This window comes from Drosophila navojoa, chromosome 2, assembly GCF_054131105.1.
Source record: "Drosophila navojoa isolate 15081-1374.11 chromosome 2, UAZ_NAV_1.0, whole genome shotgun sequence".
Taxonomy (NCBI): domain Eukaryota; kingdom Metazoa; phylum Arthropoda; class Insecta; order Diptera; family Drosophilidae; genus Drosophila; species Drosophila navojoa.
The window spans coordinates 22324452-22339493 of record NC_142890.1 but is presented as its reverse complement, the minus strand read 5'-3'; the positions used below and the strand labels follow the sequence as shown (position 1 = coordinate 22339493).

Genomic DNA, 15042 nt, shown 5'->3' with positions numbered 1-15042 from the left:
TCAGGATTAACTAATGATGTCACGATCGCACCTATTTAGTTAAGCAGTTCCTAATCGGCATCTCTTTCGCCCCTAGATCACAATGTCCGGCGTGACCACCTGTCTGCGCTTCCCAGGCCAGCTGAATGCTGATCTGCGCAAGCTGGCCGTGAACATGGTGCCCTTCCCGCGCCTCCACTTCTTCATGCCCGGCTTTGCGCCGCTGACGGCCAAGGGCTCGCAGCAATATCGCGCCCTCACTGTCGCCGAGCTCACCCAGCAGATGTTCGATGCCAAGAACATGATGACCGCCTGCGATCCCAGGCATGGACGTTACCTAACCGTCGCCTGCATCTTCCGTGGTGAGTGCTCTGGCCTTTTGCCCTGATAAATGGACACGATTATGGGGTTGACTTTTGGGTGTCGTTGACATGACTCGACAGCGGGGCTCCACGTGCTCTTTGACGGGTCTCACGTGAAGGGCGAGCCGCGCCCACATTCCGACGGAGAAAAATAGTTTTTTAACAACAAGCAACAAACGCGGATGTGGCTAACTATGTCTATGTATGAGGGTGTCTATGTGTGTGTGTGTGTGTGTGTGTGAGTGTGTGTGTGTGTGTGCTTGTGGTTTAGGCTTAAGCGTCCGTTGCGCAGCTAACGCAGCTTAGGGCCGTCCAACTTAGTCGCTTTGTCATGGACAGCGGTTGGCGCACCTGTCCGCCGCATAGGCCTCAGCCGTAGTCACGTAGCCACGCCGCTGCGACGCGACGCGGCGACGACAATTTTATTAGCAAACGCAAAGCCTACTTATGGGTGCCACTAAAAATGATTAATGCACGTCGACAGGCGGCTAAAAAGGCTGCAATCCGTCAGCGCGCACGTAGCGCAAATTTGTTTGTCGCCCTTGTCCTGCTGCCAGTCGCGCTTCCTGCTCCCCGCTTCGCGTAGCTCTCGCTGCTGGCGCGTGGCAGGGGGTCGCATTTTTTCGCGCTAATTTTTAAATTAATAAACTGCTGCGCTGCGGCGCCCAAAAGTATGCCGCATAATATTTCATTTGTTATTCCTTGTGTGCCCAACAGCCGAACACTCGAACGACCCCGCCGTCGCCACCGCCACCGCCCCCGCCATCCGCACGCACTTTGCCTTTGACTGATGACTCGCAAAACGCGCGTAATTAGAAATTTACTTTCAAGATCCATTGGGGAATTGCGAGTCTCGGCTCTAGTCCCAATCCCAATCCCCATTCCCATCCCCATCTCAGTCGCAGGCGCAGTCCCAGTGCCGCGACCGCCGCCTGACACGGCTTTTGGGCCTTAACTAATCATGCTGAACGTGACTTAAGGCTGCAGCGGCAGTGCCTGTCGCCCAACGTGCTCCTCCGCGTCCCCCTCTCCGTTTGTCCGCGCTTACAAAATAATTAATCACTAAAATGAGCGCCAGCTAAAATATAAAAAAAAAAAAACTAAACAGGGAAGCGCAGAAAAAAAGCAAGCAAGAATTTAAACAGCTTTTTTAGTTGCCTCATGGGACTGCTTCTGTTGGTGTCCATCACCTGCAGGCCCCGTCTCCGGCGCACCCACTAGAGTTACGCCTAAGAGCGCCGGCATCGCCGGCAGAAGCCAAAGTGGCAGCAGCAGCACAAGCATAGCCCAGGTGGCCAAGTGCGCTGGCAGGGCTTAGAAGCCGTTTAGTATTTCATATTCAGGGATTTGGGGATTTACTTGACGCATCAAAGCCAACTTGGCTTTTGATGTGAAAGAAAGCGGAAAAAATGCTGCCACCAGAAGCAGAGTTCAAGTATTTTTACGCTGCACTCTTAATAATTAACAGGACCCATGTCCATGAAGGAGGTGGACACACAAATGCTCAACGTGCAGAGCAAGAACAGCAGCTACTTTGTCGAATGGATACCCAACAATGTGAAGGTGGCCGTCTGTGACATTCCGCCGCGCGGGCTCAAGATGTCGGCCACATTCATTGGCAACACGACGGCCATTCAGGAGATATTCAAGCGCATCTCCGAACAGTTTACGGCCATGTTCCGCCGCAAGGCCTTCCTGCATTGGTACACCGGCGAGGGCATGGACGAGATGGAGTTCACCGAGGCGGAGAGCAACATGAACGATCTGATATCCGAGTATCAGCAGTACCAGGTGGGACACCCTCAGCTTGAGCTTATCAAATTCCCTTGCCTATAACCGCATACTCTTCTACTCCTTCCAGGAAGCAACCGCCGACGACGATGTCGAGTTCGACGACGAGCAGGCCGAGCAGGAGGCCTACGAATCAGAAGCACTGCAGAACGGCGCCGCCTAAGCAAGTACTCGAAATAATCGAGTATTACTTGTTATCTGCTGAACTATCTATCTATTTAACTAGGTTTACAGTTGCGTAGACACAAGTAATGAACGTTAATAAACAGTAAACATAGTATTTCATTTTCTTTATGACGAATGCATTTTCATTTCTCAGTTGCTGCTGAAAACAGGTCAAGAATCTTCGTAAACGAATTTGCAATCCTGCTTCCATTGAAAATGTTCTGCCCTGCGCAGTATTTTATTGGATAGTTACAGACTATAAATTATAGTGGGTAGTTGAGTAGCACATCCTGTCGCGCCAGCTCCAACAACATGGGATCGTCGAAGAACTTGTTGATGGACACATCCTCGGAGAGACCCTTGCGTCGGCGTGTCTTGATCATGAACTCACGAGCCAAATGAGAGGCTTGCTGTGGCTCCAGCGGGCGGATGACAATACTCTTGTCCAGCGGATCGCCTGGCACGATTTGCCAATGATGGAATACAGACAGGCAGAAGGCCTGGCCCTGGGTATGCGTTCGCAGATCTGTCTCAAATCCGAACGAGTCAATGGCGGGTATAAATGCTTTGATTGTGTAAATAGGAGAACCAGAGACTGGCGCATCTTGTGTTACGTGACCTCTGCAAGCATAGAATAAATGAATACACGTCAAGCAAATGTATATCTTACTAAAACTCACCTGCGACGCGCCAGGACAGTGTAGACCGCTGAGACGCAATCCGCAGGTGCCTGCACCTCGACAAACAGATACGGCTCCATCAAACGGGGCGTGGCCATGAGGAAAGCCGAGTAGGCGACACGACGGGCTGTGGGAATGATTTGGCCGCCACCACGATGCAGTGCCTCGTTGGCTATGACGGCATCCAGAATTTTGAACTTGACATTGCGTATGGGCTCCTCGCAGAGCGGCCCCTCGCGTGTGCCCCATTGAAAGCCCTGCACTATGGAGTCCTTGACCGCAGTCAGTAAATTTTTATCGACCTCGGAGGGCAGCGTATCATCCACCAGAATGTTGGGTCCAGTACTATCCGGCCCAAAAGCCCAAATCGAACGGGCTGCCAGCAAATCCCAATCATAGTTAACCTGAAAGAACTCTCCGATGCGCTTCTTATTCCAATTGATGCAGACAGTCTCGTTCTCGATGTCCTCGGCCAGGCCCTTCTCCAACGGCTCCGATATCATGGTTATCTTGTTCTTCTTATTTGGCGTCTCGGCGAAACACTTCAATGAGCTGGTCTCCACAACGGTCTCGCAGAATGCCACTACTGGATCGGCCACCTTGATATCGATTTCCGAGTACATCTTGCGCAGATCATGCATAACGCAGTCCAAGTACAGCTCGCCAGTGCCCAAGATAACGTGTTCGCCTGACTCCTCGACGCGGGTGGAGAGCAGCGGATACGATTTGTTCACTTTACGCAAGCCGTCCAGCATTTTTGGCAGCTCTGAGGGATTCACCGGCTCCACAGCTATCTTAATGATGCTTTGGGTGTTAAACTTGAGCGGCCGGAATATGTAAAGGTCCTCGGGCACATTGATGTCCACAATGCTGGATGTCTTCACTATGCACTGGTCGATGCCTTCGATGAGCACCCAGTTGCCCGAAGGCACACGATTCAATTCCACTTTGTAGCGCGCCTCGTAGACCCACAGCCTACCGACTTGAAGAATCCGGGAATCTTCCTCGTCCTGCAGTGTATAATTCTCGCCCAGCACGCGCACCTCTTGCCCAGCATGCAGTGTACCGGACACAATTCGGGCCAGCACCTGGAAGAAAGTGCAGTCGTCGTTGGGGTACATCTTAGAGCTGTGGACCATCAGGGTGCCGTACTGGTTGCACGATATCATGTCACGGTAAATATCGCCCTCCTTTGGGCCCGTGTATATGTGATCCACTTTACGCTTGGCATTCTCCAGCGGTGACTTAATGTGCTCGACGCACATATCCACAAAGCCACTGCAATCGCCCATGAAGCGATTGCATACCACGCGCAGCAATGGCCGTATGTTGGATTTCATCTCATCCTTCGACACGCGCACGTGCAGCTCTGACAAGGTATCCGCCAACGTAGTGTCCACGTCGCCCACCACTTGCGCAATCAATTTATACATGGGCTCCAGAATGAACTCCACAAAACTGCGCTGGGCCGAGTTATGTGGCGGTTTCTTGGTAAACTTTCGCCTGTTGCAGGATTTAAGGATTATTATATGAGCACCTAGATACCATTCAAATCCAAACTTACGACTTGCTATGGAAGTACATGTCGCCCCATAGACGTTTGGCAAATTCATTGTAATTCACGCCCTCATACGTATCCGCATAGAGCTTGGCGAAGGACTTTAGGGTAAAACAAAAGCCGTACAAAGAGCTGGCAAAGCAAACGTTGCCTAGCACAGGCGAAACCATCAGATTATCATCCGCACTGCCGTAGGTGCTGTTAGATATAAAAGAGAATTTCTCATTAAAATTGATTCTCTATATGAAAATGTCTATTCTCAAACCTCAACAAGCTGTTGACTTCCTCGACAATGTGCTTTAGCTTGAAGTAAGCGTCTTGAGGCGGCAGCTTGAGCTCCAAAATTAAGCGATCGATCTTAAATGGGGATTAAGTTAGCAACTAAACATTTACATTTCTTATATACAAGCAATAAACTTACCTTATTGATGCACACAGTAATCGCTAGCCGTTCCTGCACAGCATGCTTGAGCAGACGTTCGGTGTTCAGCATGACTCCTTCGGACGCATCAATAAAGAGCACCACGCCGTCACTCATGCGCATTGCAGCAGTGGCTTCGTCCGAGAAATTCACATGGCCGGGCGTGTCAAAGATGTTTAGCAAGTAGCTCTTCTGCTTGACATCCTGCAAGACAAGCGTAACCGGTGTGGCCTTGATGCTGCAGCCGCGCTCCTGTTCCGTGAAAAGCGTGTCGGTGTAGCGCAGCGAGCGCTCCTCCATGTTCTCAAACTGTGGATGCGTTTGACGTATTAGACAGTCCACAAATGTAGTCTTGCCATGGTGCAAGTGACCGATAAGCGCAACGTTTCGAATCAATGGTGGCGTGTCCATGAGATCAGCCATGAATTCCATATCGTAAGTAGTTTCGGGCAGATCCTGTTCCTTAATCTGGAATTTCAGCTTCTTCACGGGCTCTATGAGCGGCTTGTCCAACGGTTGTGCATCCTCCTCCTGCACAATCGTCTCCACGTCCGGCCCATACACCTCGACGGCCGATGGGTAGTAGCGTTTATCCTCATGTAACACAACTGCTGTTACTTCTTTATCCTCATCATCTTGTGGCTCCGCTTCATCCTCATCCATGGCATCCTCCTGCAAAAACATATAGTATATATATAACCAGTGGAATAATTTATGTTTTTTATTTACTTACATCTTGATCATCCTGAACATCGGGCTGACCATAAATACTTTGATCATCATCATCATCGCTGTCCAAATCAGGTCCTATATAGTTTCCGAACTCATCATACAAGTCAGAATCCATTCTGCAATATTCATGCAAAATTATTTGGGTACTTAATAATATTTGTTATCCACTCTAATAGGATTTAAAAATGGTTGCAATAAAAACATGGGTCACCCTAATGAAAATTTGCCAAACGTTTACCCGACTAAGCCGGCATCGCCGAGCAACCGCAATTAGGGGCTCCAGTAGCTTACCTTAATTATAAATTTGTTTTTTTATTGATTTGAAGCAGAATCGAGCGTATTCGCAATGGGTTATACTTGGTATTTTTTTAATTAAAATTATTTTCAACAGAAAACGCGGAATACGATGCACGCCACTCTTCTTCTTTCAAATCAAGCAAACAGCTGGCCGGCAACAGTGTGACCAAACACAATGTTAGCTATAGCTGCCAACTACAAATACGTACTGCAGCCCTGGCGGCAAAAATAATATTTGAATTTCCTTAGATTTTTTGCAACCGTCCGTTCGCATTATAATTACTTTGCCCACCCCTTAACAGTCATTAAAACAGGTAAGGGAAAGGTGATGCTGGGTAGGTCAGGTAGACAAATAAAGATTTCAACTTAGCGACAGATTTCTAGGGTAATTAGTCATTCTTGTAGTTCCCTTACAAGCGCATCAAAATGAATGTGTTGCTGGTTCTTCTGCCAGTTTTACTTGCAATCCCTATTATTGCTGGAAAAGTTGGAATTGCTGCAAATACACCAGCTCTTCCAAATTCCATTGCCAGCCGCGAGGACCTAGTTACATTGTCAAAATACTACGTCAGCATACACCAGCCATATAATGTGAAGAAATATGTGCCGTATAGACCATCAAACAAGACAAATATACTGCAGATTCCGTCAGCATTATTATTACCGACAGTGCCAATGCGTACAACTCCAACTCCCAACAATGATTTCGATTGGGTGACAGCTGAAGCTGATATCGCAGAGAATAATGATATACCAAATTACTCTACAACTGAAACATCCACGAGTACTACGGCAATACCCGAGATGTCCACTTCATTGCTATCTATAATTGGAACTACGCCAGGCGTCGAAGCAACCACACCTTATTACTATATCAATACTATAGACGGAAGCACCGAAGAGAACTATTTAAATAGCTCGACGACAGAGCCAACGGCTGAAGCTGCATTTACAACCAGTTCACTAGCACCTGAATCTGAACCTGTAACCAGCCCTACATCTTTCATGGAAACAACCACACGAAGTGACTTTACTACAGAATCAACATCAACAAAGCCAGAAGCGGCCACCGAAGTGGAAAACATAAAAAGTGCATTTCATCAGTTTACCACAGAAACAACGCCAACGATTGATGTCACCACCAATATAAACTGGGCGCTACCAACAACATTGTCCCAGCCAGAAAGTCCTTCAACAACCGAAGTTCCCGTTTTTGCTACTCAAGAGACGTCAGCTGAAATAGAATTTACCACAAACATTGCTAGTACTACAACGCAATATACACCCGAATCAGCAAACACAACCGATTTACCAGATACTACAAATTTAGCTATATCAACGACTGAATCACTATCAACAACATACTTCCAGACTTCAACCGAATCACCAGATATAACGACTTCTCTACCTATATTTATATCCTATCAAACCGAGACCTCTATCGATACGCCAGACACAACCACATTTACAACCACAGCCGAGTCGCCATCAAGCACATCTTTTCGGGTAGACACTACAACTGCTAAACCGGACACAACTACTACTCTCGCAGTTACATCCACAACCGAAACACCTGAAAGTACCACAACTGATATACCCCCTACTCTGACAAACGCTTTTGCAGTTGAAAGTACTACTAGGGCTGTTATTGAGGACACGACCACAGCAGAGACAGCTACAACTACCATAAAAAATGCTGTATTTGTGGATGATATAATTAAACCTAAGCCGAGAAAGTTCACTTATTCTTCAGATGTGATGCCCGAAACGGATTGGGAATAAAATAAAAAATAGTGAAAAAAGTTCAGATAGACTTGTTTTATTTGGGAGCATGTATATCTACTCATATATCTATACAATAATAACTAAAAGTCTTTGCATTTTAATTCTGTATTCAATATCCAAGCATTATTATTTAAAAATACCGCCAAACGCTGCCAGATGGTTGAGTTCCATTTGCCAGGGCTGGCATATGTGCAAACAGCTGTTGAAATATATCTACTGGCAACATTATTACTTTTCTACCTGGTGTGCCTCGCTGCCCTAATAACCGAAAGCGGAAATATTAAAGATGTTTAAGTTAACAAGACTTATCGCTCGAAATGGTAAATGATAATCTAATAAACTAAACGAATATTTATAACTGAGTTTTACCCCTAGCAAATGTGGGTAGTTTGAGGGGCACGCAACAACTATTACCTCGCTTGTTCGCCAATGCGCCTGCTGTGAGTGAGGAGGAAAACACAGCCACAACAAAAAATGCCGACGAACCTATTGATATACCAAATCCCTTTGAAAAGGACCCACAGCAGTGCATATTGTGCAAGCACAACATAACACCGCACTACAAGAACGTAAAGCTGCTGTCCCAGTTCCAATCGCCCTACACGGGTCGCATTTACGGCCGCCACATAACCGGGTTATGCAAGCAGAAACAGGAGGATGTGGAGAAGGCGATAATACGCGCCCAACGCTGCCTGCTAATGCCGGGCTACCACAAGGATTTGGACTTCCTGCAAGATCCCAAGCTCTTCGATCCTGAAAAGCCAGTGCGCCCACATAAATATTAGACACACGTTTTTCGTTTTGTTTTGTTTGCCGAAATACATTTTAATACTAATTGTATTTCATTTAGTGTATCAGTCTTCATCTAAGTACTTAAGCATTTCTAGAGGTATGCCTAATTGGGCGAGCAAAGATTGTTTGGTTACTCTAGGCTGCACCAACTTCTGTAAATCATCCATTGCAGCAATGAAGCCATTTCTCCATATATCTATATCGGCTTCCAGCTCAATTATTTCACGCTCTCTCCATGTGTTAAGCTGGGGCTTTGTACTTTCTGTCGACGACTCCTGCTCTGGTGTCTTAGGCCTCTCCTCTAGCTTCTCAGTAGCTGCGAATTCCAGTCTCTTCTTAGTCAAATCTTTGCGCTTACGTGCCAAGCCAGGACGTCGACAGATTGTTGAGTTTGCCTTCAGCTGTAGAGGCAGAGCACGTGGAGTTGCAATAGCGTCAGAGGACTTTTCCTCTTTGGATTGTGGTGTTGCAGCCGGTTGTTTTATTTGTTGACGAAGCCCTGGCGTAGTATTGGCTTTTCTTATTAATCTTAATCCCAAACGACGTCTTGGCTGCGGCGTAACATTAGTATTTTCATCCATTCAGATGCATTTAGTTTATTACAATTGTCCGATTTTTAGGTAGCGTTGCCAGACAATCGAATTATTGAGGCGCTTAACACACACACACACACATGTGCAGTTGTGTTATTTCCATAAAATTCAAATCTTTCTTCAACTTGATCTGTATAACAGTTTCCTGGAGCCTCCGATACAAGCTTCTCTTACCAGGTTAAATATTGTTCTTTTTAAACTTTATTATGTTATGAATATATAAACTTCGCGCTTGATCTTGTCCATCCAATTGTGGGTTGTATAAAGTCTACAAAAATTATGCGCGCTTTATCTGCTCTATGATTATACATATACTATATAATGTAAGTTTAATCGCATTGCCGACTAAGTGTGACCTGATACTGATAATTGGGAATGAGCATCCATCCATCCAATCCGTCATTCCAAGTGTAATTTGGCTTCGAATAAAAAATCTCAGCTCTTGCTAAAATCGACGCTGATATGATATAAATTATTCTAAGACCTATTTTTACGAACTTACGAACTCAATAATCAAAAAATAGAAGACACTATTTAAAATGAAGAAAAAATACAATTAAATTAGAAGTAAAGCCAGAACGCCCAATAGCGCCGCTTCGCTGGTATCTGAAGATTGAAGATTGGCAACAAAAAATCCTATACACGAACCTAATTATATTGAAGCACTAGAATACGAGACTATGCTGAATGGATAGGCACGACTACGACAGCTTGTGATAGCGCTCCACGTCAGCGCCTTGAAAAGAGACCTTGCACACGCACTTCTGCGCCGCCGATAGGATGACGAGGCACTCGCGGCAAACCAGGTGCCGACAGGTGCGAATCTCGTAGGCAAACTGACCGCTGCGGCAGTTGATGCAGCTAGGCGGCTGCATGGGCTGCGTGGGTACCACTTGGGTGAAGCGGGTGATCTTCTGCAGAGCCTGCTGTATGGCCTGGTCAATGGAAGACGTTGTGCCTGTAGCAGATGAGGTCGTCGGCGATTGATCTGCACTGCTGGCGGTGACAGTGGAGCTAACTGTATACGCTGAGTAGCTGTGTCGCGCGCGCTTAGCAGCGGGGGGCGATGTTGGGGAAAGGGAACCTGAGAATGCCGATGTGGCTGTGGCAGTGACTGTTGACTTGGTCTTGCGTTGTTGCTGCTTGTAACCGCTACTCAATGAGGAATAGGTGCCGACGCTCATGCTGCCCGGCAGGCACATGTGGCTAGCGAACTGAGAGGCATGGCGGCGGCGCATACGCGAGCTGCCCAGCGAGCGAGGCGCAGACTTAAAGTGCTCCGAGTGCTCCATTAGAAACTTTTCGATACGCGCCTTGAGCGCCAGGTTTAATATTGCTTTGCGTTGTGAGGTATATTCTAGTCCCGTGAACGGATCGGAAGGCAGGCGACCCCACTTGGCCTCCTCCTCCGAGTGCTTATCAATGGTGGATTGGTCGACCACTTTACCAGATGGCAGCACCGTGGGAAATATCTAAAAAAGAGAAAGAGAAGGGAACGCAACGAGAACGTGAGTTAGAGTTACTGTAGTGCAATACAATCTACGCACCATTAATTCCCAGGTTATAGAGTCAAGAAACTCCTCTGGTATCTCCAGCCTCGACTGATCGCGTAGTTCCGGAATGTGACGCGAGGGCGAACGCTGGCCTGCCTGTTGCTGCTGTGCTTGGTCCCTGAGGCCATACGGATCACTTATCTCGCTCCATATAGTTTTCATTAGCTCGCGATCGGCCTTATCTAGACTGCGAGCAGGCAGACCCCACATTTGTATTTTACGCAGCACAGGCGGACACCGTTCTGTAGCTCGAATCACAATCTTAACGCTGTTCGTTGCGCCCAATATCTTGTGGGCCGTCTTGAAAAAGAATACCTTTTCGCTGCGCTGTTGTGCGGCTGCGGCACTGCTGCGCGAATTGTAATCGCTTTGATAGCAAAACGTTACCGAATCCATACCCTTTGGAAGGTCACGCACATAGGCGACACGCTCCCAAATGCCATCATATTTGCCATGCACCTCGAAGCCCGTGGAGCGCAAAGCTCCGGAGCTGTGCCACAGCTTAATTACCTTCAGATCGATGGCCTTGGGAAAGTCAAAGACGATATCAACGGGCGGCTTGCATACAGCGAAGCACATAAACCCCCGCTCGATGTGCTCCTCATTGTCTGATATGAGATTCGCAGCTGTGTAGCCATCCTCGCAGATGGCATCGCATTCCACAGAGGGCTTTAGTTTCGGATTAAGAAAGTTGATTAGACTGCTCATTGAATGCCCCTATGTATGCGTCCGTTCTCTTCGTTGCTCAGTTATTGGTCACGCGGCGTTGCCGTTGCGTCTGTTTTGCCCCACCTGCTCAGATTTTTTTCTGCTAATTCGCACAGAAAATGGCGTCACTGACTCCTGTGTTTGCTAGTGTCGCATACAATTACTCACGCCTCACATGCACGCACACAGTCACAACACACACGCAGCGCAGCGTTTTAAAATATTTTTATCTCTTTAATTGATCTATTACTTTTTCCAATTTTCTTTAATTTTTCCAAAGATTCTGATCTTTTTATAAAATCTTTCCGTCGTTTTTCTTTCCCGTTTTAATGGCTAATAACTCAGCTGTTTAGAATTATGATGCCAGCTGCCATAAAGCAGGGTTGTCATGCACGCACACAATAGTGATTCAAATGCCTAAGCATGTTTGGTATTTTAAAAATTTAACGATATTAATGGCTTAAATGGTATCAGTTATTTTTTTATTTAATTAATTATAGTCTAAAAGCTTTCTTTATTCTTTGGCTTTTGACCGATTTTAGTTTCATTTTTTTTAAAAAGGCATACCAAAACAAAGCCGTGTAATTGCCGTCGAGAATAACTCGAATATGTTATCGATTTATTATTTGGTTCACAATGACAAACGATAATATAAAGTATAACAATCGAAATTGGGCGCGTTTCCGCTTTTAAAAAAGTTATTCTTCATCAAAAAACATATTTTGAATGCCTAAAGAATCACTTAAAATTAACGAATGGAATTCAGATATATGAGAATGGTTGTCTTTTAAGCAATGCAATGATTATTATTCCACTGGTTCTTATCTGCAAATAGTTGTTTACTGCAAAGTACTCTAAAAATAAAATAATAAAATGTTCAAATGCCTCCCGCTATTATTCTAAATTGCTTTTAGATACAGAATAAAACTGCAGTTAGTACACTCGGACTAACTAGCTAATCACTTATTAACTTCATTATAGATTAAACCTTATCAAACTGTTAAGAGTAAAAACGCTGAATGGGTACGCTATTTGATGATAAGGCCTTATTGATGGCCTTTCAATGCCTATAAATTGGTGTTCTGCTGGGGCAGCCCATTAGTAGATCAGTGAACGCCATGAAGTCGTTGATTGTGTTGCTGTGTGGTCTATTTGCCGCAACGGCAGTAAATTTGCCAGGAGTACCGGTGGACTTCGAGTTGGAGGATAAAGTGCTCTCGGCCATCTCCGATGATGTGGCTCAGCGCTTGGAGCAAGAGTACTACACTTTTTTGAAAACCGGAGTGGAAACTCCAGCGTTTCAAAAACTAACACAACAACTGGCCAAGGCACATACCAAAAAGGATATATTTACCAAGAATCTGCCCGACTTGGAGACACGCGATAGCTTTGTGGTTTGCACACTGTGTCGCTCCGTGATCAACGTTTTCATTCGATCCGTGCGCGAAGAAGGCGGCGAGCTGAATGGCAAAGACAGCGCTGTGCTCATGAAGAAGATTGCGATGGACGTGTGCCGCCGCATGGAACTCCAAACGGAGGAGGTGTGCGAGGGTCTGATCGACTTCAATCTACCAACTGTGGAGTACATAATGCGCAACTCGGAAATGGATTCACACAGCTTTTGCTCCCTCTTCATGGAGGTCAGTTTCTGCAACACGGGCAGCAACCCGGCCTACAACTGGACCTTGACTGTCGACAACAAAGTCCCCGCACCAAGTGGCCCCAAGTCGGATACGCCGACTCACAGTGCCAACGACTTCAAAATATGCCAATTCAGCGATATTCACCACGATCCGCTGTATGAGCCGGGCAGTCTGGCGGCCTGTCCCGAGCCGCTGTGCTGTCAGCGGCATAAGAGCACCACGGGGAGCACCAGCGACGCTGCCGGCTTCTGGGGCGACTATCGGGATTGCGACTTGCCCTGGCGATCATTCGAGTCGGCGCTCGATCATGCTGCCAAAACGGTGGACTGCAAATATATCTATCAAACTGGCGACATCGTTGATCACATGGTCTGGGGAACGTCTGTGAAGAAGAACTCTGATGTGCTGAGCAGGGTATCCGATCAGTTTATCAAAGTGTTTCCCAAGACACGCGTGTTCCCTTGCATTGGCAACCATGAGCCACACCCACTCAATCTGTGAGTAAATAAACACTCTTTCTCCTTTTCCTTCTTATATGAAAAATCTCCATTCCATTTGGCTACAGCTTCAGCCCCGAAGGAGTGCCGGATGAGATCAGCACCAAGTGGCTGTACGAGCACCTGTACAAGGACTGGTCCAAGTGGCTTCCGGCAGAGACCAAGGAGACCATATTGAAGGGTGGCTACTATACAGTTTCGCCAGAGAAGGGTTTCCGCATCATTGCGCTGAATGGCAACGATTGCTACACGGACAACTTCTGGCTGTATCACAGCGGCAACAACAAGATTCCTCAGCTGCAGTGGTTCCACGACACCTTGCTGGCCGCCGAGGCTGCCGGCGAGCATGTCCATGTCCTGAACCACATACCCTCGGGCGACGGCACCTGTTGGTCGGTGTGGGCCCGGGAGTACAATCGCTGCATAACCCGCTTCCACAAGACCATCAGTGGCATTTTCAATGGCCATTCGCACAAGGATGAGCTGAATGTGCACTACTCTGAGGAAGGTCACGCTACAGCGGTTTCCTGGAATGGCGGCGCCTTGACCACATTTAGCTACAAGAATCCCAACTACAGGGTATACACTGTGAATCCGGACACGTATGATGTGACCAACCATCACACCTATATATACGACCTGAATGAAGCCAACAAGAAGCCCGCTGAGCAGCCCAATTGGTTCCTCGAGTACGAGTTTGTCAAGGAGTTCACCGAAGATCTGAGTCCTGCTGGCATTGACAAGTTGCTGGATGACTTTGCCGACAAGCCAGAGCTGATGCGCAAGGTGGGTTCGGTGCTGGAGCAAATGCCACAAATTATGATATGCATCATATTTATATGAACTCTCGTTGCAGTATTGGCGCTTCAGGGTCACCTCGGCGGAGCCCCAGTTGACCAGCGGCTGTGATCGCAATTGCTTGGCCGGCTCCCTTTGCCGCGCCGCCACGACAGTGAACAACCGGAAGGAGCGCTGCGAGGAGCTCAAGCAGCGTCTCTTCGAGGCCGTAAGTTGTCGCTGCAGTTAAAATATTTCATTCAACTAATCAGAAACTTTCATCTGATATCAACAGCTGGACAATGAACCCGAGGAGAAGGATGATGGAGCGGCAGTGCTTGGCGCTTTGAGTATTAGCTCACTCTTGGCCTTGGCTCTCGCCATGCGGATTGGCTTCTAGAGACTTTTATCTGTAATACACTAATAATAGCTTATATAATCGCACATACCATTCTCTCAGTATCGTGATTAAGTACAAAATCCAAAATATATTCACAAACACACATATGTAATCTTGTTTATGCCACTTGGTTAATCTATTATTTTCGTCCACTTATCGACGGCCGGAGAGTGCATGTAGTACATGTGGGGCCCGTGTCCATGCTCACACTATGGGCTAGCCTAATCAGCGCTAAGCATCATATTAGCGAAAATTAGCCAATAAAGACATAAAACCTAGCTGCTGTCGTATATAACAAATGGTATATAT

The 15042-nt window shown here is 46.8% G+C and overlaps 8 protein-coding genes across 10 annotated transcripts in view; 5 read left to right on the top strand and 3 right to left on the bottom strand.

Moving 5' to 3' along the window:
• betaTub97EF (beta-Tubulin at 97EF) overlaps positions 1 to 2426 on the top strand; it is a 29156-nt gene extending 26730 nt beyond the window's left edge. For both annotated transcript variants that reach the window (XM_018113314.3, XM_018113312.3), the window contains exons 5-7: positions 77 to 341; positions 1810 to 2132; positions 2203 to 2426. In XM_018113314.3, coding sequence (XP_017968803.1) covers positions 77 to 341; positions 1810 to 2132; positions 2203 to 2295 — 681 coding nt within the window. In that variant the 3' untranslated portion in view covers positions 2296 to 2426. The remainder of the gene's footprint in view (positions 1 to 76; positions 342 to 1809; positions 2133 to 2202) is intronic.
• Positions 1 to 15042, top strand: part of CDase (neutral ceramidase) — a 192232-nt gene that overhangs the window by 136410 nt on the left and 40780 nt on the right. The gene's annotated exons all lie outside the window — the stretch shown is intronic.
• On the bottom strand, positions 2413 to 6149 carry LOC108660053 (116 kDa U5 small nuclear ribonucleoprotein component). Of its 2 annotated transcripts, none has more exons than XM_089256527.1 (7): positions 6046 to 6149; positions 5690 to 5804; positions 4957 to 5628; positions 4801 to 4892; positions 4542 to 4733; positions 2978 to 4480; positions 2413 to 2918 (listed from the first exon to the last, which is right to left on the bottom strand). In XM_089256527.1, exons 2-7 carry the CDS (start codon positions 5801 to 5803, stop codon positions 2561 to 2563), a joined length of 2931 nt encoding a protein of 976 aa, XP_089112653.1. In that variant the 5' UTR covers position 5804; positions 6046 to 6149; the 3' UTR covers positions 2413 to 2560. The 2 variants fall into 2 exon arrangements, with proteins under 2 accessions (XP_089112653.1, XP_017968800.1); XM_018113311.3 differs by having other exon boundaries at positions 5980 to 6141.
• On the top strand, positions 6344 to 7796 carry LOC108659722 (uncharacterized). Its single transcript, XM_018112776.2, has one exon. The coding sequence runs from the start codon at positions 6412 to 6414 to the stop codon at positions 7765 to 7767; it is 1356 nt and encodes a 451-aa protein (XP_017968265.1). The 5' UTR covers positions 6344 to 6411; the 3' UTR covers positions 7768 to 7796.
• Positions 7941 to 8610, top strand: mRpS18C (mitochondrial ribosomal protein S18C). Its single transcript, XM_018113316.3, has 2 exons — positions 7941 to 8090; positions 8146 to 8610. The coding sequence occupies exons 1-2, from the start codon at positions 8057 to 8059 to the stop codon at positions 8553 to 8555; spliced, it is 444 nt and encodes a 147-aa protein (XP_017968805.1). The 5' UTR covers positions 7941 to 8056; the 3' UTR covers positions 8556 to 8610.
• LOC108660055 (uncharacterized) lies at positions 8563 to 9249 on the bottom strand. The gene has a single exon (XM_018113315.3). It carries the CDS (start codon positions 9141 to 9143, stop codon positions 8625 to 8627), a length of 519 nt encoding a protein of 172 aa, XP_017968804.1. The 5' UTR covers positions 9144 to 9249; the 3' UTR covers positions 8563 to 8624.
• Positions 9341 to 11819, bottom strand: LOC108660087 (RING finger protein 37). Its single transcript, XM_018113354.3, has 2 exons — positions 10703 to 11819; positions 9341 to 10627 (listed from the first exon to the last, which is right to left on the bottom strand). The coding sequence occupies exons 1-2, from the start codon at positions 11414 to 11416 to the stop codon at positions 9857 to 9859; spliced, it is 1485 nt and encodes a 494-aa protein (XP_017968843.1). The 5' UTR covers positions 11417 to 11819; the 3' UTR covers positions 9341 to 9856.
• Positions 12506 to 14840, top strand: LOC108660086 (sphingomyelin phosphodiesterase). The gene is made up of 4 exons (XM_018113353.2): positions 12506 to 13556; positions 13625 to 14342; positions 14413 to 14562; positions 14629 to 14840. Exons 1-4 carry the CDS (start codon positions 12535 to 12537, stop codon positions 14731 to 14733), a joined length of 1995 nt encoding a protein of 664 aa, XP_017968842.1. The 5' UTR covers positions 12506 to 12534; the 3' UTR covers positions 14734 to 14840.